The sequence below is a fragment of the Anastrepha obliqua genome, chromosome 4, assembly GCF_027943255.1.
Source record: "Anastrepha obliqua isolate idAnaObli1 chromosome 4, idAnaObli1_1.0, whole genome shotgun sequence".
Classification (NCBI taxonomy): Eukaryota; Metazoa; Arthropoda; class Insecta; order Diptera; family Tephritidae; genus Anastrepha; species Anastrepha obliqua.
The window spans coordinates 32,940,815-32,963,358 of record NC_072895.1 but is presented as its reverse complement, the minus strand read 5'-3'; the positions used below and the strand labels follow the sequence as shown (position 1 = coordinate 32,963,358).

Here is a 22,544-nt window from a genome sequence, read left to right as displayed (position 1 = left end):
AAAGAAGATTGTTTTTAAATTTCAAATCAACGCAAATACATAAATAACTAAGAAACAATCGTCTTTTTTCCTTCATGAATTCATCCATGAATTTTTCTTTTCAATTTATTTGTTTTATTTTTCAAAAAAAAAAACCAAAAAAATTTTTTTTTCCACGAACACATAATTTCATTTGAACATTCGGATTTCACATTAAATTTTCAAATTTCGTAAGAAATTATTCACTGTTCCAAAATCCACTCCAAAAAAATTCACAAACAATTTTTACACTTTGCACTTACGTCTTCTCCTTATGGCATCCAAATCAGAAAGAAATATTGACACATTGTAACTCACACTGTCAATTTGACCGTTCAGTTCCGCCCCAAGCGTTAAAAAATTAAACGACATTATGGCTGGTTCAAAAGAACGCTGTACGCGTTGCCAGTGTTCCGAATTACAACCAAACTTTACGAAACCCATTTTCAATACTTACTTAACAATGTGCATAAGTTTGGTTTAATTCGGTTCAAAGACACGGCGGGTCCACGTTTTGGCATATATTTCGAGACCCTAGTCATCAATAGGTATGAAAATGATATCCATATAGTACAAACATATTCTAGGGTCCACGTTTTGGTCTCTATCTCAAGACCCTAGTCACGGAGCGGCATGAAAAATACTCTGGACTAAAGCATTCACCAACAGCTTCCATTTGATACCTATATTGTACATACACATCCGAAGGTTACCCGGGTCCACGTTTTGACCTATATCTCGAACCCTATCCACCAATAGGTATCCAAACTATACGGAAACCATCTTCAATACCTTCTTAACAATGACTTTATTTTATATATAAGATGAATTCCGAAAAAAACTGTCAATATTTTTTTTTTCAATTATTGTATACCTTCTGCTGTACTCGTATGCAGACTTAAGTCCTTCACTGTACAAAATTATTCAGGCGTGTCACCGATGCGCCTATCAAAAATAAAATATCACCAATTGTTAAAATTTGGTAATGGTACTAATTATATATTTTTATATTACCTAATTTTTTCGAATTGTAATAATATATTTGAGTAAAATTATTTTCAGCGAATTGATTAGTGATGTGTAAAATAAAATTTTATAATTCCACTTAAGTGAATTTTGTAGACACGACACAATGTAGACTGGCGCAATATTTCACTCTACTTATCTGCAAAAGCCGCTTTGGAGCGGAACGAACTCTTCCAGTAGACAGCAGTAATTTGGTGAATCGTATGATTCGATACCTTGCAATGTTTGTTACAATGTGCAATTACTTAAGACTTACTTAGCACCACCCAATAAAATTAATTCAGTTTTAGGCTGTGCAATGAACCTTGTTGTCTGTGTTGTTTAGATGATAAAAAATTACGGTCAAATTATAAAACTTATTACATAAAATATTTCATTTACAGTGAGATTCATTTCTGAAAAAATGTAGCAGAAAAACAAGAGGTTAAGGCATATAAGTACACACATACATATCTACTTGCATGCATCTTTCGATATGCAGTACACTTTTTCCCGTTAGTTATAATAAGAAAACCACACATTCTTCTAGAAACACCTCAAAATACAAATTATTTATCAACTACTTAGTTTAGTAAATTTATAAGCCAGCTTTTTTAACAAATTCAATGAAGTCCCCGTAGAGAGTCTCTGGCAATTCCATCGCTGCAAAATGGCCGCCATCTTTGTAAAATGTGCTTTGTATAAGGTTTTTGTATTTGTGCTTCAATTCGCTGTCGCTGGCATGCATCGTGTCCCACTTAAAGCGCGCACAAGCAGTTGGTACCTGAACGTGAACGCGTTCAATATCATTTTGAATTGTTGACCACGCCTCTGCGTAGATGCGCTGCGATGTTGTTATTGAATTTGTTATGTAATAAATCATAACATTATCCAAGAGGCTATCCATTGTATAACGCAACGTCAGACCACCATCCGGCAGGTTTCTGTACTCCGGATTGGTCCAAGTGGAGAATTTTTCCAATGTATAAGCAGCCAAACCAATGGGATTGTCCGACAAGGCCGCACCAATGGTGTCCGGTTTTGTAGTGTGTAAATGTAAGTAGCCAGTTTCTTCAAGAATATATGAAAGCTCATCGCTGAAAGAACGAAAGAATTCTCTGTGTTCTTGTTTAAGGTAAAAGCTGGGAAACAAGATGCGCAACCCTTTTGTGATTAGCGCGAGTGGATTCATGGCGGTACACATATTCGAATGATAGGCTAATACGTTTTGAGGAAAGAGTGCAGCCATGCTAGAACCGATCACAGATCCCCAATCGCCACCTTGCACTAAGAACTGTTCATGTCCAATGCGTAGCATAAGATTTCGCAGAACAACAGCTACTTGAGCGGTGCCAAAGCCGACTTTCGAGGAACTCTAAGAAAGAAACACAAAAAAGATTATTTTCATTTTTATTCGTATAGTAAAAGTTTTGATGTCGAAGAAGGTGTCCATACCTGTGACCAGCCATAACCGGGCAAACTGGGTGCAATCACTTCGAAAATATAATCGCTTTTCGAATTGGGAGTTATAAGTAAAGGAATGAAGTCGTAGAATTCGCGTACAGAGCCAGGCCATCCGTGAAGTAGAAGTAATGGGAGTATCTTTTTTCCTTCGGTGGCTTCTGGTTTTACATGGATAAAGTGCATGCGCAAACTGTGGGTTAAAAAAAGCAGGAAAAACATATATTAGGAAAGTAGCGGAATTACTAAGTAGCGAAAAGGAATATTGATAAATTGCTAATAAGAGGTTTATTAAGACTAAAATTCACGTTCACCACATATTGGCAAATAATTCTATAAGTATAAGAAATATTCTAATATTGACTACTTTCGAATGGTCGTCAATGATTTCTTCAATCCTAGATTTGGAATTTTTGTCTCGTGAGATAAATTGGCATATGGGCGACTCAAGCGCGTCCAGTTAGTTCGCTTAACACTAGAACTACGAAGATTTACCATATACCTATTTCAACTAACCGGTCATTTTGACCGGTTTTTTTGTTTAACTACACAAAACAGTAGAAATTTGGAAATAAAACTAAAAATTCATAAGATAATAAAATTTCCAAGCAAAAGAAACATATTTTATTCATTTATTGTAATAACATAACATAAAAAAAAAAATTACATAACATAGAGAATCTATGTACTATGGCCAGAAAAGCGTTGAATTTTTCTTCTGATAAATCCAATTCTTCACCAGTAACTCGTAAACCTTCTTGTTTTGTGCATGTTATGATATGATGTATAATATCACGATTAATTAGTAATGAGAAAGCACTACTCACAACATTCTTTACAATTTTTTTTTTTGCATATCCTGTAGGTCCTACTTTTTGTTTGAAAATGGTATGTTTTGGTTTTCTCCCTGGATAGGATCCAGCTTTGATTTCATTCCAAATAGTTCCATTAGCAATTTCAGTTTACTGATCTTCACTCTCATCGGAATAGGACGGAAATCTTACACTTTTTCTTTTACATACCTTGAGTATGTTCTCCTCTTCACTATCACTGGATACATAGACTTTCTCTTTATCAAACTGGACCGCTGAAATATTTGTTGATTTGCAGACAACTTCGGATATATCTTCACATATATTTGTTATATCTTCAAGAAATTTTGTTTTTTTTCGAATGTGACGCCATTTTCAGGGTAATAACTTCTAACTGAAAACTATAATTTTATTTCCCTTTCTAATAATGAAAAAAATATTCAATCAGAAACCACTTACAATGTATGCAAGAATAATGTGAGATTATAAAGAAATATAAAAAATATTCAATTTATTGTCATTTGCAACTATACACGGTAAGTAAGAATACTAAATTGAAATGTTTATATGCTACGATTTATGATAACTTATCAGTATAGGGGTTACAGACTGACTGTAGAAATTGTATTCATATTACGGATTTAGTATAACTGTATATACCATATTACAGTTATACAAATTTTCGCATAATATATGGAAAACGCAAAATCTTTGAATTCCGGGAATTTTCCATATTCAAAAAGAATATTTCAAGAATATACAAAAAGAGTATTCATGATATTTTTATGACCGATCAAAATGACCGGTTCGTATATTTAGGTATAACACATAGTTAACTCAGAAAATTGGAAGCGTAAGAACAAAATAATCTATAATATTATTCTATACACAAATTTAATGAAAATCATGACATTATCGAAAAAAATGTAATTGGAATATTTAAGAGGAAATGGGAAATAAATGTTCCAACCGGTCATTTTGACCGGTTCGTAGTTCTAGTGTTAATGAATGAAAGCATTTTGTTCCTAAAAATATGAGTTCGAACTTATGAATGAATTTGGGTTTGTTGTGCTATTTAATATTTTGCTGTTCAGCGCCGTCGCGACTGTGTCTATGACTGTATTTTGTTTTCGTAGTCGCTAGGCTTAGAATTTCAGCTTTGGAAGGCATACGCAAGTTGAGGCATACGCGCATACACATGTACATACATATAAGTATATGTATACGAACATGCAGATGGAAATCGTTTTTGCATTTGTTAGGCATTTGAGTATTTATTCTTTGATTATTGATTAGATATGTCAATGCGTTGCGTCGTGAGGCATTTCAGCGTTGATGAATATATGAATTAAAGATGCAATTGAACTTTTGCTTAGTTGCCCCCCATACGTGCATATACATACATTCATATGTACAGTGGCTAGCAGAACCGGCTGAGTGTTTGCCGCATTCATGCATTTTTGGTTGCTGTAGAGCCAGTTTTCAAAATAACGCTATCGAATTTCCAGTTAAGGTTAAATGCTTCATTTATTAAGAAATAAAAAGTATTAATTCAGGTTAGGTTAGGTTGCAATGGTTGCCCAGAAAGTGGGCCCAATTGGACGAAGAAGATTAGTTTATCCTTTGTGATATCATTGCAAGGGGGAAAAGAGGTGAAAGAAAGCGATAGGATGAAAAGGAGATGGGTGCGGGTGAGGTTGAGTATTTGTGGACTATGAACGGTGACAAATTTGCGGTTGTGTTAGCCGCTTTACGCTGCTGATGAAGTTCATCAAATTTTTGATATCAAGACCTGCTATGTCAGCAGGCGCAGAAAAGAAGTGAGAACCAAGATGTTTAAGGAGCAGTTGCTGAGATGATTCGACCTCATCCTTTATACAATTGACGCAAAAAAGACTCGAAGTAATTCCGAGTGTCACGGCATGTGAAAGCTGAGATTTTGTCATCCTCAGAATATCTCTCGAACGCCTCCGATCCAAACGTGGCTAGAAGGATTTCGCGACCTTACACGTTCGTGTACTTGCCCAGCGCTCGCTAAGTTGGTGCAAAGTCCATTCTTCCAGGAGTAGAGCGCAGGTTGAAAATCGAAAGTGAGACCAGGCATTCCTTGACTAGTTTCGAGTGTACCATAATAGAGCCCAGGGCCTTAATTGTCGCTTGGCTATCGGAGTAAACATTTACCTTCTTAACTGTATTAATTCAAGTTTACCAAATATTTAAAAATAATAAAGATATTACAAAAATATTGGTGCGCAACTAAGTTCCCGCTGTTTGTCAATAGATCCAGCCAGCAGTGTGTGCTAGTCGATTCTAACATAACCTAAACGTCACAAACCAAGCTTAGACATATGGTAAATAAACTGTTTCGACACATTAGTGATTTTGTTTTGGTATCATATACTTTTGGTTCTGTGAAAATGCCTGATTTTGAGCAGAATAATCGTCATTTGCGGGTAGTATTGATTTCCCTCTTTCATTCGAAAAAAACGGCGGCAGAAGCGCATCGAAAGCTACTACAAAAAGTTTATAGAGATGCTGCTTTAAGTGAAACAACGTGCCGAGATTGGTACCGTCGCTTCAAAGACGGTGATTTTAATGTTGACGACCGTCCGCGTGAAGGAAGTCCAAAAACCTTCGAAGACGCAGAATTGAAGGCATTGCTCAATGAGAATCCGTGTCAAACGTAAGAAGAGCTTGCTTCAGTATTAGGAGTTAGCCGCCAATCCATTTCCAAGCGATCGCATGTTTTGGGAATGATTCAAAAACAAGGGATCCTGGGTTCCTTATGAGTTAAAAGCAAGGGATGTTGAACGTCGTTTTTTCGCCTGTGAACAACTGCTCCAGCGGCAAAAAAGGAAGGGTTTTCTTCATCGCATCGTGACGGGGATGAAAAATGGATGCATAACAGCAAATCCAAAGAAAAGACTGGGGACTGCCCGGTTGCCCAGTGATGCTTCGACGTCGTCGCCTCGGCCGAATATTCACGCTGCGAATGTTATGCTAAGTATTTGGTGGGACAAAGTTGGCGTTATTTATTATGAACTGTTAAAACCAAGCCAAACCATCACTGGGGATCGGTATCGACATTAATTGATGCGATTGAGCCGAGCACTGCGCGAGAAGCAGCCGCAATACGCGGAGAGGCATGAAAAAGTTATTCTACAGCATGACAATGCTCGTCCTCACGTTGCCAAACTCGTTAAAGCCTACCAGGAAACACTGAAATGCGAAATCCTACCCCACCCGCCATATTCTCCAGATATTGCGCCGTCCGAGTATCACCTGTTCCGATCGACGGCACATGGTCTAGCTGACTAGCAGTTCCATTCATATGAAAACATCAAAAAATGGCTTGATCCGTGGACGGTATACGAGATCTACCTTCCTGGTAAAAAGTAGTAGCCAGCGATGGGCAATACTTTCAATGATTCACTTGTAACCTTTTTTTCATTTTTGTATCATCATTGTATTTTTATCAAACAAACAGCGAGAACTTAGTTGCGCACTTATAATAAAAAATTATATTTACATAGCTAATTTTGCTCCAATTCGTCAGTGACGCTTTATTCTAATGTCGTTATCTTTGCCGTTATTTTTCTGTTGTTAAAATGCTCTGTTTCGTACCTCACGATAATCAAAAAAAAAAAAACCAACAAATTTTTTTGAGTCAAACCGCTTCGTCGTCAAACTTGTTGTTTTGTTCAAATTAAAAGGATTATTTTCATATTGAAAAAAGGTTGAAGATGAAATTATTGCATTGACTGAAAATGGTTGCTTATCAAGGGAAATAGCACAAAAAATTCTACTCAATGTTTTTAACGACGGAATATAGAGGTTCCAAAGGTTAGAAAAAGGCGCCGCAATCTACTTTCGGATAGAGATGCGCGAGCATTGGAGCGATTATTGACTCATCAAGTAGCTAAAACACCAAAAGATGGCGCACGAAATATTAAAAAGTCCGTCAGTGAGTGGACAGAACGCAGAGCACAGGAAAAAAATCGGGTCGCAGTGTCGAGTTGCCTGCAATAAAATGTGGATAAATAAAATTTCGTTTTTTAAAAGAACATAAAAATTAACACATTCAAATGTCTTGCAAAATGCCGTCCGGCATTATTCCATTTGATATCTTACAGAAGTCAAGAGCTGTGCAGAGCCAATATGCTTAGGGAGAATTCACTGAAAAGAGCTCTGTTAAGAATTTCCCCGCTATTGAGTTGGGCGAGGAGACTTCATTTTTGATAAATAATTCACACTAATCGTAGCTCGTGAGAATTCCCTTTACCATTAATGTTCTCTGTGACACAATATTTAAAATTTGGGAGAGAAGTTTAATATTTGGCACTTCGTCGAACTCCACTTTCAAAATAACTTGAAGTTAGGTCTCATTGCAAGTAATTTCGCCTGATATACCCTGTGATCAGAAAGTACCGGGAAGGTGATGTTGATTGCTTTTTTTTCGATTGCGTAGTGCACTATGAGTACCTTCGATCGGGCCAGACAGTCAATAAAGAATGTTATTTATTCATTTTGAAGCGTTCGAGAGATGCTGTACGTCGCAAACGGCCGGAAAGATGGGCAAACAATTCTTGGATTTTGCATGATGATAATGCGTCATCGCACCGAGCCCAAATTGTGCTGGATTATTTGACCAAACACCAAGTAAATACCATCGTGCAAGCACCGTATTCAGCTGATATGGCCCCGTGCGACTTCTTTTTGTTTCCCAAGCTGAAGCTACCACTTCGTGGAAGGAGATTTCAGTCGATAGAGGAGATCAAAGAGAATGCGACGAAGGAGCTGAAGGCCATCCCTTCGTCGGCCTACCAGGGCTGCATGGAGGGCTGGGTTAAACTGTGTGTGTTGCTTCAGACGGGTCATATTTTAAAGGAAATAAAATAAATTTTCCGGAAATTTAAGTCTGTTTTGTTTTATTTAAACATTCTCGGTACTTTCTGATTTTAGGGTATTAAAACTGTACGAGTTTGATTTTTGCATTGAAAATTGTCCCTGGTTAGATAATTTGTTTTTATTTGAATAAGTAAAGGAACATTTCAAATTTTGTTTTTGCCGTTTAATGCATTACCCAGTATACTAATAAATCCTAAAGTTGATGTAAAACCAAATAAAGAGTGGTTAAATTTCAAGGGCCGATGTTAAATGTGAACCACACCTAAACGTCATGTTTTTTTTCTGCATTTCATTTAACATATTTCAATTTCAGGCTAACTCAATTTGAATAATGGAAAGATACACAATCGAGCAACGCGTTAAAGTTATTCAGGCTTATCATGAAAACGGGCGTTCAAATCAAAATCAAAATCATCTTCAGTGATGAGGCACATTTTCACCTCAGTGGATTCGTCAATGAGCAGAATTGCCGCATTTAAGCGAATGATAATCCAAGAGTGATTGCCGAAAAACCAATGCACCCACAAAGAGTGACTGTTTGGCGAGGTTTATGGGTCGGTGGCATCATTGGGCCGTATTTTTTTCCAAAATGAGGCCGGTCAGGCAGTTACTGTGAATAGTGTTTGCTATCGTGAGATGATAACGAACTTTTTATGGTCCGAATTGGAAGATATGGATGTGGACGATATGTGGTTTCAACAGGACGGTGCCACTTGTCACACAGCTAACGAAACAATGGCTCTTTTGCGCGAAAAATTTGATGGCTGAATAATCCCCCGTCGCGGCGATGTCAATTGACCGCCAAGATCATGTGATTTGACACCGTTGGACTTCTTTCTTTGGGGTTATTTGAAAGAAAAGGTGTACGTCGATAAGCCAGCAACAATTCAAGAGCTAAAGGATGAGATAACTCGGCACATTAACGGCATAGAACCTGAATTAAGCCTCAGAGTCATCGAAAATTGGACCATCGGATGGTGGTGTGCCGCCGAAGCCGTGGCGGCCATTTGGCCGATATTTTGTTCCGTACGTAATTGAGCCACACCAATATTATCATAATAAAGAGAAATGACAATAATTTCATAAAAAAATTGTATTTTATTCAAATCAACACCGGCTTTTGAAACTTAACCACTCTTTAAGCTTTAATGCCCAACATTGCAACAGAACGGAAGTAAACCATGCAAGCAGATTCGCCTAACCATTCGCTTCAACCAATGATTTCATGAATTGTTAACTTTTAAATTAACGCTAACATTAACAACAACATTAACATTAGCATTGACTGTTCCTAACATGCATAGAGTTCTGAGGCTTATTGTACCATTAATGGGCGCTGAGTGACACAACCTTGACCTTCTAACGTCCGTGCAATGAAAATAAGTATGCCATTGGTTTTTTTATGTCACTAAAATCGAGAATATCAAAAAAAGGAAACCAACCAGTGGAGCTCAGTTCAGTCGAGTGTTACGTGCCATACTTACTTCCTTATTAATAACATTGCGAAATCTATTTTTAAAATAGATGCCTAAGCTTGAAAAATCAAAAGTCTAAAACGTTTAAAATTGTAAATTTATAATTATGATAATATTAATTATAAATGCTTATGCATGTATGTATGTATGTATATGCAAGCCTATGAGCTATGAATGCGCAGGTGATACAACAAATGTGTATTTACAAACATACACATACACACACGCATATATAATCTATGAATATGTATGCAAATAATTAGTGAATATTCTCAGCATTAAATATCAATATTCCATGCACATCAGCATACCGTCGCGGATTTGTTAACATTGTTATTGACCTCTTTGAGAGCGTAATTTGCTTACAGTGAATTTTAATGAGCGAACTGAAACCAAATGTAGTGTCTACCCCACTACAGTCATAGAGATTCGTATAAACGCACTTTGTTATTATATTTTTTGATAAAAGTTTGACAACATTTTCTATTTTAGATTTTATCTTCTATTTACATTTCTGTTTATATTTTCTACGATATTTACTGAAAATAAAGGCTTTAACTTTAAAGTTGCGTATATTTTATGTCGCCATTCGCAATAAAGTATTGAATAATTAAAATAGCAAAGAAGTTGAACATATTTTTGCAGCTAATATTATCTTGATTTTCAATATAAGAAAAAATTTAGCAAGAGATGGAATCTGGCAACTGTTTATTAGCAACTTTGTGGTACCCACATCACAACGCTACCAAACTCCGAAGTTTCGCTTTGATCTTTCAGGTGGAGCGTCATTTGATCAGTGAATATGATATCGTGTGACTCATTTGTCCATGTCCCTCGTTTGTTAATGCTTTTTTGTAGATATTTTCTTGTAAAACCCTCACTTCAGTTAATTTTTTTTTTGAGATTTAATAGATTTTGCGATTAGAATAGCCTGCTTCCTCGAGCAAATACAGCCGCCACAGCCGAAAGACTGACGTTCAGGTATTACAGAAATAAATTTCACGTGTAAGAGTTATTGTAATCATCACAAATGAGTAATTTCAAGACGATTTTCGAGATGCGAATGCTCTTTACAGACTACCATTTTGTGAAGCATTATTCAAGGTGAAGTTCAAAATAAACAAGACTGAGATAAAATAGAAACGACAGGAGCTTTGTTGTTCTGATAACTTCGATCCTATTTATTCAAAATAGTCCCCTCTGGCCCCGATACATTGTTTTGCGCTATCTAAAAGTTTTTCGAAAGAGTGTTTCAGGTCATTGACCGGAAAGTCCTTCAGGATGTCGGTACAAGCCTTTTGGATGGCCTCTACGAATGCAAAACGTTTTCTTCTCATGGCCAAATGCAATTTTCCGAATAGGTAGAAATCACAGGGAGCCATATCAGGCGAATACGGTGAGTGATTGATGGTTGAAATGCGATTTCTAGCCAAAAAATCACTCACAAGAGTGGATCGATGAGATGGTGCATTATCATGGAATAAGCCCCAGCTTCCTCCTTCACGCCATTCAGGGCGAATTCGACGAATGCAATGCAAAAAACGCTTCAAAACGCCAAGATAGAAAATTGCATTGACGGTTTGGCCCGTCGGCACGAGCTCCTTGTGGACAATTCCCTTGGAATCGTAAAAACAACTGAGCATCGACTTGATTTTTGACTTCTCCAAACACGATTTTTCGGGTGGTGGCTCGTCTGGGGACTTCCATTCGGCACTTTGACGCTTAGTTTCAGGTTACAATGTTGTAAAGGAAGTTCTCGTCTTTTCTCGCATCTTTCATGAGGTCTTTCGAATGTTGAATTCTGAGAAATTTTTGGTCCTCAGTTAACTTGTGCGGAATGAAACGTGCACAGACCTTTCGTAAGCCCAAATGATCAGTGAAAATGCGATAAATCGATGTTTTGAAGATATTCAACTCCGATTCCATGAATTTCAACGATGATTTCGGTTCATTTTTGATAAATTTACGAACAATTTCGATGGAGTTTTCGGAGATTACTGACAGATGTTCATTGGCATTTATGTCCTTACAACCATCTCAGAAACGTGTAAACCACTCATGAGCTCTGGCGCGAGATAGGCAATCATCACCATAAAGTTTTTTCATCAATTCAAATGTTTCGGTAAACGTTTTACCGATTTTAGAACAAAATTTGATATCAGCGCTTTGTTCGAAACTCATTTTTGTACCGATGACACAAACATACTAACACTTTAGATGCAATACCTTCGCTTCCAATGAACCGAATGTCACCAAGCTGTCATTGGAAGTCAGCAAGGGATGTAACTTCCAACGCACTAACTGTTTAAAAATATGGCGCCATCAAAAATATTTTTATGACGTCAGTCTTGTTTATTTTGGACTTCACCTAGTATTTTCCAATAATTTTAATGCGTTGTTCTTTCGTGTGAAATTGTACATCTGTGTACTTGAGTAAGAATGACATAAGAAAAGTTACCGTCTAGGAATTATTCACTACTAACATCTAGGCGTCACTTTTGATAGACTACTAACAGGCTGTAAATGTGGAATAGAGCATTAAACAGTACGGACAGAGTAAATAAAGAACTGGCCCTTAAGGTAGGTCGAAGTTATTTTAAGGATGATACAGAAATATTTTAAATTTCATGGATTTTTAAAGCCAGAAGTATTTGCATTATGCTAAATTGTCTTTACAATAAAAACTGCTTCTATGTAGCTTAAATGAGAAGGAAGGTATGTAGGTAGGTAGGTAGGTAGGCCCATTCTGATACCACCAGGGCTGCCCCCTCTCCTCACTCTATATTGTCCTCATTGAACCAACCTGTGGTTTTAATATATCTAAAAAGGCTGGTTATTTTAATATTGGCTACTTCTGCCAAGTTATTCAGAGAACTTTTTCCTAAAGTATTGAAACTTCTTCTATCCAGAGGCATGCACCTGCATAGAAAGTGTTTTATAGTGTCTTCTTCTTCAATGTCGTTACAGCTTCTGCAATAGTCGTTATACTCGTAGCAGAGAATGTTAATGTTGCGTTTATTTTTTGCGACTGCTTATTTTTTTACTATTTTGTTACTTTTAAAATGGTAAGCGCATACTCGTGCATAAAATTTATTACACAATTTTTTTTTCGACTACATGAAAATAAAAAATAAAGTAAGAAAAAATAAAAAAAAATTTGAACAGGTATTTGAGGCACAATGAAAATCATCTAGAATACTTTTTTCATGTTATCTAAATGCAGAAACGCAGATCTGGCTAAGGGGTGGCGGGGCTAATCAACCGTTAAATTAAAAAAATAAATAAATTTTTGTATGCAAAAAATGTTGTTGAGGCACTTTGAAAATTTAATATGTTAAAATTGAATGTTTGAAAAAAAAAAATAAGCCAGATTATTTGGTTGGGTCTGAATCTTTGCCAGGTGATTGCAAAATATTGTTTTAAAAATTGAAAAAATGTTTTTGAGGCACGTTGAAATTTTTACCACATATTATTTATAATTTTAAAAATTTATTGTCAAAAAGACAGAATGTTCTGATGGGACTTTCTACCTGCCGGTTGTTCGACAATATTTTCGTGAGTGCAAGTAAACAGCGCTATGCCTAGACTTAAGTGTGAGTGAGGTCGTATATCGGCAGCTCTCTGCGTCGAATAATACTGCAATGTGATTGGCTCTGGCGAGATCACGTGATTTAAAGTTCCCGTGCTGTTGTCAAATAGTAATTTTGGAGTTTAAATTCTGAGTTGAAGTTTTTTCGTCTGAATTTTTTTTTATTTATTAATTAATGACAAGAAATTAGTATACATAAATTTGAAATTAACTCTGAATATAAAATTGTTAATAAACCTTTTACTATCTTCTCTCTGATCATTTTAATTAAGTTTTATTTTTATTATTTTCACACACTATATTTCATTACAAAAGTTAATGAACAAAGTAATGATTTTATAATTTTTTTTGTTTGTTTCTTAATTTAAGTATTTATAAAAGTAAAAAACATATATGTCGATTTTTTATACAAAATCAGAATTAGTGTCTTTATCGAAAATCCCTTACTACAAACCTTTCAGATCTCAATTGTACTAAAAAAAATTAATAGTAAAATTTGCGCCTTCTCATCTCATTAACATGGTTATAGGGTGCTCCCAGTCTACTGGCATGCCTGCCAATCAGACAATGCTCTATTAGGACCCCGAAAAGATTTCTCATGCTCTTCCTGTTCAGTTTCAACAGTATGTCTCTATGACCCGCCACCAGGTTTATTACAAAGTACTGGGATAGTTCTGTCAATATTAGGCGATTTTAAAGCTTTTAGGGCCGATTGGCTTTCTGAATATATATATATTTACTTTATATATATATAAGGTTGGCCAAAAAGTCCTGCGGTATTTCCGCAAGCTTGTCTTTGCAAGCGCGTTGTTCTAGTTGTATTCGTCGCATCGGTTCACGCTAAAGCTTTTTGGAAAGCTCTTTTCACGTGCTAACACGTGTTTAATTAATTGTTGTTTACTTTTAGTCGTTCGTGAGTTATAGCGTCGCAAACATGGAGCAAAATAAAGAGAAAATACGGCATATTTTACAGTACTACTACGATAAAGGCAAAAATGCATCAGATGCTGCCAATAAAATTTGTGCAGTTTATAGACCCGATACAGTTTCCATTTCCACCGCACAACGATGGTTTCAACGTTTTCGTTCTGGTGCAGAGGTGATCGAAGATGCGCCACGGTCCGGAAGGCCTGTCGTCGAAAATTGCGATAAAATCGCTGAATTGATCGAAAGAGACCGGCATAGTAGCAGCCGTAGCATCGGCCAAGAGCTGGGCATGAGTCATCAAACCGTTATAAACCATTTGAAGAAGCTTGGATTCAAAAAGAAGCTCGATGTATGGGTGCCACACAACTTGACGCAAAAAAACATTTTTGCCCGTATGGATGCATGCGAATCGCTTCTGAATCGCAACAAAATCGACCCGTTTTTGAAGTGGATGGTGACTGGCGATGAAAAGTGGGTCACTTACGACAACGTGAAGCGCAAACGGTCGTGGTCGAAAAGCGGTGAAGCTGCCCAGACGGTGGCCAAGCCTGGATTGACGGCCAGGAAGGTTCTTTTGTGTGTTTGGTGGGATTGGCAGGGAATCATCCACTATGAGCTGCTCCCCTATGGCCAAACGCTCAATTCGGACCTGTACTGCCAACAACTGGACTGCTTGAATGCAGCACTCATGTAAAAGAGGCCATCTTTGATCAACAGAGGCCGAATTGTCTTCCGTCAGGACAACGCCAGGCCACACACATCTTTGGTGACGCGCCAGAAGCTCCGGGAGCTCGGATGGGAGGTTCTTTTGCATCCACCGTATAGTCCGGATCTCGCACCAAGTGATTACCACCTATTTCTGTCCATGGCGAACGAGCTTGGTAGTCGGAAGTTGTCCACAAGAGAGTCCTGTGAAAATTGGCCCTCCGAGTTTTTTGACAATAGGGAAGCGAGCTTCTATAAGAGGGGTATTATGAAGTTGGCATCTCGTTGGGAACTCGTCATCGAATAAAACGGCGCATATTTGACTTAAATCGCATTATTATAACCAATTTTATGAACAATTGAAAATTCAATAAAAATACCGCAAGACTTTTTTGACAACCTTATTATAATATCTTCTGGGGAGGACATTTTTATTTAGTGATAACAGGTCTTCAATGATAGCCAGAATTTCAGCTTGAAATACACTACAGAGATCCGGTAGCTGGAATGGGATGTGGGCATTCATTTCCTTAGAGTGAAGACCTCCGAAGGAAACAATCCAACATTTTCGACGATTTTCAACGGTGTCAAATATTAAAACAATACCGCTGTACTTTCTTTGGAAAGTCCGTTCTTAGTAATACCGAAATAATTCATGTTCTAAATGGTGTAAATGATTTTCCATGGAAAAAAATAATCAATTTTATAACTTTAAGTACAGGTCATTTATTATTATTATTATTAATTTTTCCGGCAGACGACTTTTAATGTCATTGTCGTATGTTCATTTAAATAAAGTCAAAAATATTGTAAATAGTTTTGTAAGATTTTTTTTTGTGAAAAATAAATAAATCTATCTATCCATCTATAAAACTATATTTCCATATGCATGCAGTTTGATTTTCATTACTTACCCCTGAATTTGTGTTTCAAAATGTGGATACTGATTCAGGTACGCTTCGCTTTCAGCCCACTTAGGCAGATATGTATCGCGCCAATATGTGACGACGTTCTGCAGCTCCTTGGCGTTGAAACCATATTGAAAGCCAACACCTTCCAGCGGTTCGTGCAGGTTCAATGGTCGCGACAATTGCGCTTTAAGTTCAGCGATGAGCTTTAAATAGAATGAATTGAATTGTAAAAAGGCAAAATTTATTTAAAGAACTTTTGCGCACCACTTTGCAACACAATTTTGTTGTTTAAAAGAAACCGGTTGCACGATTGTTTTTTTTATTGTTGTTAATGTTATTCTGCATTTTTTATTCCAAGCTATATTTGTGGTTTATTTTGTCACAAAACAAAACCTCTGCATGGGTAAAATAAACGAACTCTTCACAATAAAAATAACAGCGAAACAAAAATAAAAATAATTCGCAGCATTCATAGCGGCCTTGACAATTTTTGGGTTTGTAATGTTGAAGTTTGTTATGAGAGTTTGGCGAGTTTTGCTTGTAAAACTGGAAATGACTCAAAAAGTATGAAAAATAAAATAAAAATGAAACGGAAAAAATATGCGAAATATTTAGAACAAGTAAAGTTACTGAACAATTAAATGCATACTCGTAAGTAAATAATACATATAGACGGCGTAAAAACTATAGATTTTGACTACTTTTTTTGAATGTGCTTTTACTTTTTTTAATCTTCATGAATTTTTATAAACATATAGTTCTTTTTTTTGTTTTTTTTTTGTTTGTTTGTTTTTATTCCTTGATAAATTAATACAATAAATATCATTAAACAACAAATATCATATAAATTAAAGTTTCGAACTTTGCGCAAAATTTATAAAAGTTCGAAATATTTTCATCAAAATTGCAAACGTTTTAAATAGAGTTTTAAAAAAATTTTGGAACACACTTTTTAGTCCATTAAATTTTAATATAATAAAGTGCTACTTTGAAGTAGCTAAAAATGCTCGTAGAGTTTTAATAATTTTTTTCCCCTGGACGTGTTGCACATTTGCTTCATACGAACAAAAAATGTCGTGCATGCGTTATATGGAGACACTGATCGAGACAGCGTACAACAAACGCACGAAATTTTATTTTATAGGGAAAAAATTTTAATTTTTTTTTATTTTATTTTTTATTTTATTTTTATTTTATTTTATTTTGGTTGGTTTAAGGGTGACCCCGCATCGGAATGCCACATAGACCGCAAGTTGGGTCCGTTGTGTTGCCCTAGAGCTCATTATTTTAAATGATTTCCCCACCTAACCGAGATTTTTATTGTAGATTTTGGTCAAAGATATTAATTCGTTTCGAGAATTTGATGAGAGATTCGATTTTCAAGTTCGAGAGTACTGAAATATTGTCAATTGTTGGGGAGCCTAGAAGAGCGAGGCGACTTCTGGCTAGACCGGGACAACTGCACAGCAAATGTCTGCTCGATACTTCCTCATCTTCGTCCTCGCAGTATCTGCACAGGTCGTTTTGAGGAAGCCCGAGCCGACGTGCGTGAGTGCCCAAAAGGTAGTGGCCGATGATAAGAGATATAAGGTTGTCAAAAAAGTCTTGCGGTATTTTTATTGAATTTTCAATTGTTCATAAAATTGGTTATAATAATGCGATTTAAGTCAAATATGCGCCGTTTTGTTCGATGACGAGTTCCCAACGAGATGCCAATTTCATAATGCCCCTCTTATAGAAGCTCGCTTCCCTATTGTCAAAAAACTCGGAGAGCCAATTTTCACAGGACTCTCTTGTGGACAACTTCCGACTACCAAGCTCGTTCGCCATGGACAGAAATAGGTGGTAATCACTTGGTGCGAGATCCGAACTATACGGTGGATGCAAAAGAACCTCCCATCCGAGCTCCCGGAGCTTCTGGCGCGTCACCAAAGATGTGTGTGGCCTGGCGTTGTCCTGATGGAAAACAATTCGGCCTCTGTTGATCAAAGATGGCCTCTTCTGCATGAGTGCTGCATTCAAGCGGTCCAGTTGTTGGCAGTACAGGTCCGAATTGAGCGTTTGGCCATAGGGGAGCAGCTCATAGTGGATGATTCCCTGCCAATCCCACCAAACACACAGAAGAACCTTCCTGGCCGTCAATCCAGGCTTGGCCACCGTCTGGGCAGCTTCACCGCTTTTCGACCACGACCGTTTGCGCTTCACGTTGTCGTAAGTGACCCAATTTTCATCGCCAGTCACCATCCACTTCAAAAACGGGTCGATTTTGTTGCGATTCAGAAGCGATTCGCATGCATCCATACGGGAAAAAAAGTTTTTTTGCGTCAAGTCGTGTGGCACCCATACATCGAGCTTCTTTTTGAATCCAAGCTTCTTCAAATGGTTTATAACGGTTTGATGACTCATGCCCAGCTCTTGGCCGATGCTACGGCTATGCCGGTCTCTTTCGATCAATTCAGCGATTTTATCGCAATTTTCGACGACAGGCCTTCCGGACCGTGGCGCATCTTCGATCACCTCTGCACCAGAACGAAAACGTTGAAACTATCGTTGTGCGGTGGAAATGGAAACTGTATCGGGTCCATAAACTGCACAAATTTTATTGGCAGCATGAGATGCATTTTTGCCTTTATCGTAGTAGTACTGTAAAATATGCCGTATTTTCTCTTTATTTTGCTCCATGTTTGCGACGCTGTAATTCACGAACGACTAAAAGCAAACAACAATTAATTAAACACGTGTTAGCACGTGAAAAGAGCTTTCCAAAAAGCTCTAGCGTGAATCGATGCGACGAATACAACTAGAACTACGCGCTTGCAAAGACAAGCTTGCGGAAATACCGCAAGACTTTTTTGACAACCTTATATTATATGCCTTAGTTCGTATTTCGAAAGACTTATAAGGGTTTTTGTCTGTTTCAGATTGTAGGATAGCCAGATTTGTCTGGTCGTAACGCAAGTAGTTTCCACTCGCCACCTCCGATCAGCAATGCTGTGAAATTCTCGATCGATGAGCATTTAACATGTTGAGAGCGGAATGTGGATTATGGGTAAGTTACTAACATTTGAATGCGCAGCTCCAGCTCTTGCGAGCTCATCAGCTTTGCAGTTACCTTCGAATCCACTGTGACCCGGTATCCAGATAACTTGGACAGAATTCTGAACACTTATCTCGTTAAGAGATAAGAGACAGGATCGAACCACATCTGAGTGGGTATAAGAGGAGGTGAGTGCTCTAGTGATATTCTATTTTCTAAGAGAGTTTTCGCAGCATACCAGATAGCGCATACTTCCGCTTGAAATACACTACAGTAGTTTTATTTTATTTTATTTCTTTTTATTTTATTTCATTTATTTAATTTAATTTAATTCTATTTTTATTTTTATTTTATTACTAGCATTTCCCAGTGGGCTTCGCACCACCATACATAAAATGTTTTTTTATATCGCAAGAAATTTTTCATATTAAATTTTCTTTATAGAACTCGTAAAATGTTTAAACAGTTGAATTGGTTGATTTTTTTCATTCAACATACTTTCTAAAGATGTCACAATAGCCTTTTCTGTACTTTTTTAAAATTTGATTGTGGTGGTCACCTATATACAGGTAAGGTGAAAGAGCCGATAAAAACTTGTAATTAAACTTTGATTCTTTAATTTCCATTTCAATTTTTTACGCTAAATAAATTATGCTAAAATAAATAAAGTTAAAAATGTTTTTCCAGTTCCTTGAATGCTCCAGTTTTTATTATATTTTCGTCCAAAATTAATATTAACATAATACACTTACAACCACAACAGTACAACAGAAACGCTCATAAGCGGCTGTGTATTTGTTGTTGTTTTCCCCATACAGGCATTTCGTATGAGAGGAAACCATTACTCACATAAAATGTCATAACTCAGAAACGGCTGCACCGATTTCAATCAAACTTCACACAAACCACCTCCTCAAAGATAGAAAAGAACTCTGAAATTTTTGTTTTAATCGGTTTGGCGGTTCTTGAGTTATAAGATTACCAAGAAAATGTAACTTCTTTTTATATATATAGATTATATTTTATTTTATTTTTTTTTTTACATTTTTACTTTTTATTTTTGCTTAACTTATATAATAAAAAATTATTTATACAAGATTTAAAATTGCAGTACTAACAACGAAGGCCATGAGCTTGTGGAGAAAACGAAGGCCTTCCGCTATGAAAAAACAAAAAAAAAAATTAATAAAATTGCGAACCAATTTTTTTCCCCAGAAATTCTAATTACAAACCATGGAATTTTGATGAGGAATTTGCGGAAAATTAAATGTAAATTTAAAATTTGGATGTACTCGTACAAGTCTTTCGTTAGAAAATGCGCGCATTGTATACAAAAATTGTTAATAATCAAAAAAAAAAAAAGGAAAAATACAAATAAAAATAATACAATACAAACAGGTCAAATTCTTCAGATGCTTTGGCTTTTTTTGCGTGCTGTAGTCGGTACAGTATAAAGCCCCCAATTTTACATCCCGGTTTAACAACTACAACAACAACTTAAAAAATAGTTTTCTTATTGCATACTTAAGGATATTTTAACTAGTATTTTTTAAGAATACATATTTAGTGTAATTTATTTTTTACTAAAATCTGAACAATATTCTCTATATACTCTATTCAGCCGTTTCAAATTAAAAGTAACATAGTTTTCGATTTCGCTCAAGTTTTACACAGAAATTTTAAGCAAACAAAATTACTTCAAATTCATTTTTGTATCAATCAGTAAAAAAAAATTGCTTTCCATATAAATCGATCCGCCCTAATGCTCATAATTAGGTCTGTTTATGAAGTACCCCAGGTACACTACAAGTACCACTTACGTGCGGTTTTGATACCATAATGTGGACCACTACCTGCGAAAAAATTTAGCCGTCTACAGTCATCCAGTGCTGTTGATGTAATGAAGGAGAGAAAAGGGATCTAGGCTGGAGAATTTCTTTATGCCATCCCCAAAGGGCACGCTAAGGAATCTCAAGCGCCTAGTCGTCAGAGCCGGACATTTTGACTCAGCCGTAATATTATTAAAGGCGCACTCTATGACTATAAAGGCCGTCAAATTGAATTGTTTTTTCTCTAGAGATTTCTCTACAGTCCCTACTACCTCATGTAAGGCAGTCTCGGTAGATTTCCCTTTCAGGTAAGTGTGTTGGGCTGGAGATAGTCTGGTTTCAAATCGCTCTTGAATATGATAGTCGATCACTCTTTCGAACACTTTGAGAATAAAGGAGGTAAGACTTATGGATCCTTGGCCAAGACGTGCCCCCCCCTTCCTGCCTTAGAAATGAAGACCACCTTGGGTTTCTTCTAGCTTGCAGGAACGTGGTTTAACGAGATACACGCCATAAAGATCTTTTGAAGGACGGGAACCACCAAAGTTTTAGCCTTTTGAAGCATCGCTTGCATGCTACCATCCATACCTGGAGATTTGAAAGGGGAAAAGCTATCGATTGCCCAGTTTATTTTGTTGACGGACAAGACAGATGTCAGGGATTACCTGTCCTGCCGATTCGCACCTTCGTTACAGACTTCTTCTTCTTAATTGGCGCGATAACCGCTTACGCGATTTTGGCCGAGATTAACAAAGCGCGCCAGCCGTTTCTTTCTCGTGCTAACCGGCGCCAATTGGACACACCAAGTGAAGCCAAGTCCTTCTCCACCTGATCTTTCCAACGCAGAGGAGGCCTTCCTCTTCCTCTGCTACCACCAGCTGGTACCGCATCGAATACTTTCAAAGCCGGAGCGTTTGTATCCATTCGGACGACATGACCCAGCCGCTGGATCTTTATTCGCTGCGCTATGCCTATGTCGTCGTAAAGCTCATACAGCTCATCGTTCCATCGTCTGCGATATTCGCCGTTGCCAACGTGCAAAGGTCCAAAAATCTTACGCAGAATCTTTCTCTCGAACACTCCAAGCGTCGCTTCATCGGATGTTGTCATCGTCCAAGCTTCTGCGCCATACGTTAGGACGGGCATGATGAGAGTCTTTTTTTTTCGTTACAGACTGGAGCAATTTAATTTTCCGGGAAATGGGCATCAACATGGATTTTTAATGATTCGCCCGCAGATTCAGCCCACTCTCCATTCTCTCTTTTGACAAGAGTTTTACATGAATGGTCTTTGGAGTGAACCCTGCTGAGTCTGACCGAGTCTTTTACGGATTCAATGGATTCGCAGTACTCTTTTCGAGAGTTGCGCTTCGCATCTCTAATGGCTTTCTTATACTCTTTCAAAATAACTCGATAATCTTGAAAGTTTCTTTGTTTGATAACATTTATTGAAGACTCTCCTAACCTTCTCTTTCAAGTCGGTGAGAGACTTACTCCACCAGGGAGGAAAGTCTTTCGTGCTAAAGGATACTGGACAGGCCACTTTAAAGGTAGTCTGATGGGACCTCTCTAAGTGTCTAACTTGCATGTCCAGTTGTTCGCTAGTGGTAGTCAAAAACTTATTCTTGTTCAACTTCTTGCTGAAAACCCTATGAAAAAGAGACCAATCAGTTCTTTTAGGGAGCAAATAGTTTGTAAAAATTGTTAAAAATTACCTGATGCTTTCCATTTCAATTCAACCGGGCTTTTCGGGTCATGTTCTTCGATTTCGATGTAACTGAAATATGTTGCTTTCTGGTCAAAATAAAGAGACAGGTATTTTTTTGTTCGCCCGAAAAAATTTTTTTTCAAGCTTTATCGGCAATTTT

At 37.1% G+C, this 22,544-nt stretch overlaps 1 protein-coding gene across 1 annotated transcript in view; it reads right to left on the bottom strand.

The window, feature by feature from the left end:
* Positions 1-1,284: 1,284 nt before the first annotated feature.
* The window catches only part of LOC129245374 (juvenile hormone epoxide hydrolase 1-like), a 33,950-nt gene continuing 12,690 nt past the window's right edge, over positions 1,285-22,544 (bottom strand). Inside the window, exons 2-4 of the mRNA XM_054883492.1 lie at positions 15,815-16,014; positions 2,479-2,677; positions 1,285-2,398 (exon numbers count right to left, since the gene is read on the bottom strand). Of these exons, the coding sequence (XP_054739467.1) occupies positions 1,622-2,398; positions 2,479-2,677; positions 15,815-16,014 (1,176 nt within the window). The 3' untranslated portion in view covers positions 1,285-1,621. The remainder of the gene's footprint in view (positions 2,399-2,478; positions 2,678-15,814; positions 16,015-22,544) is intronic.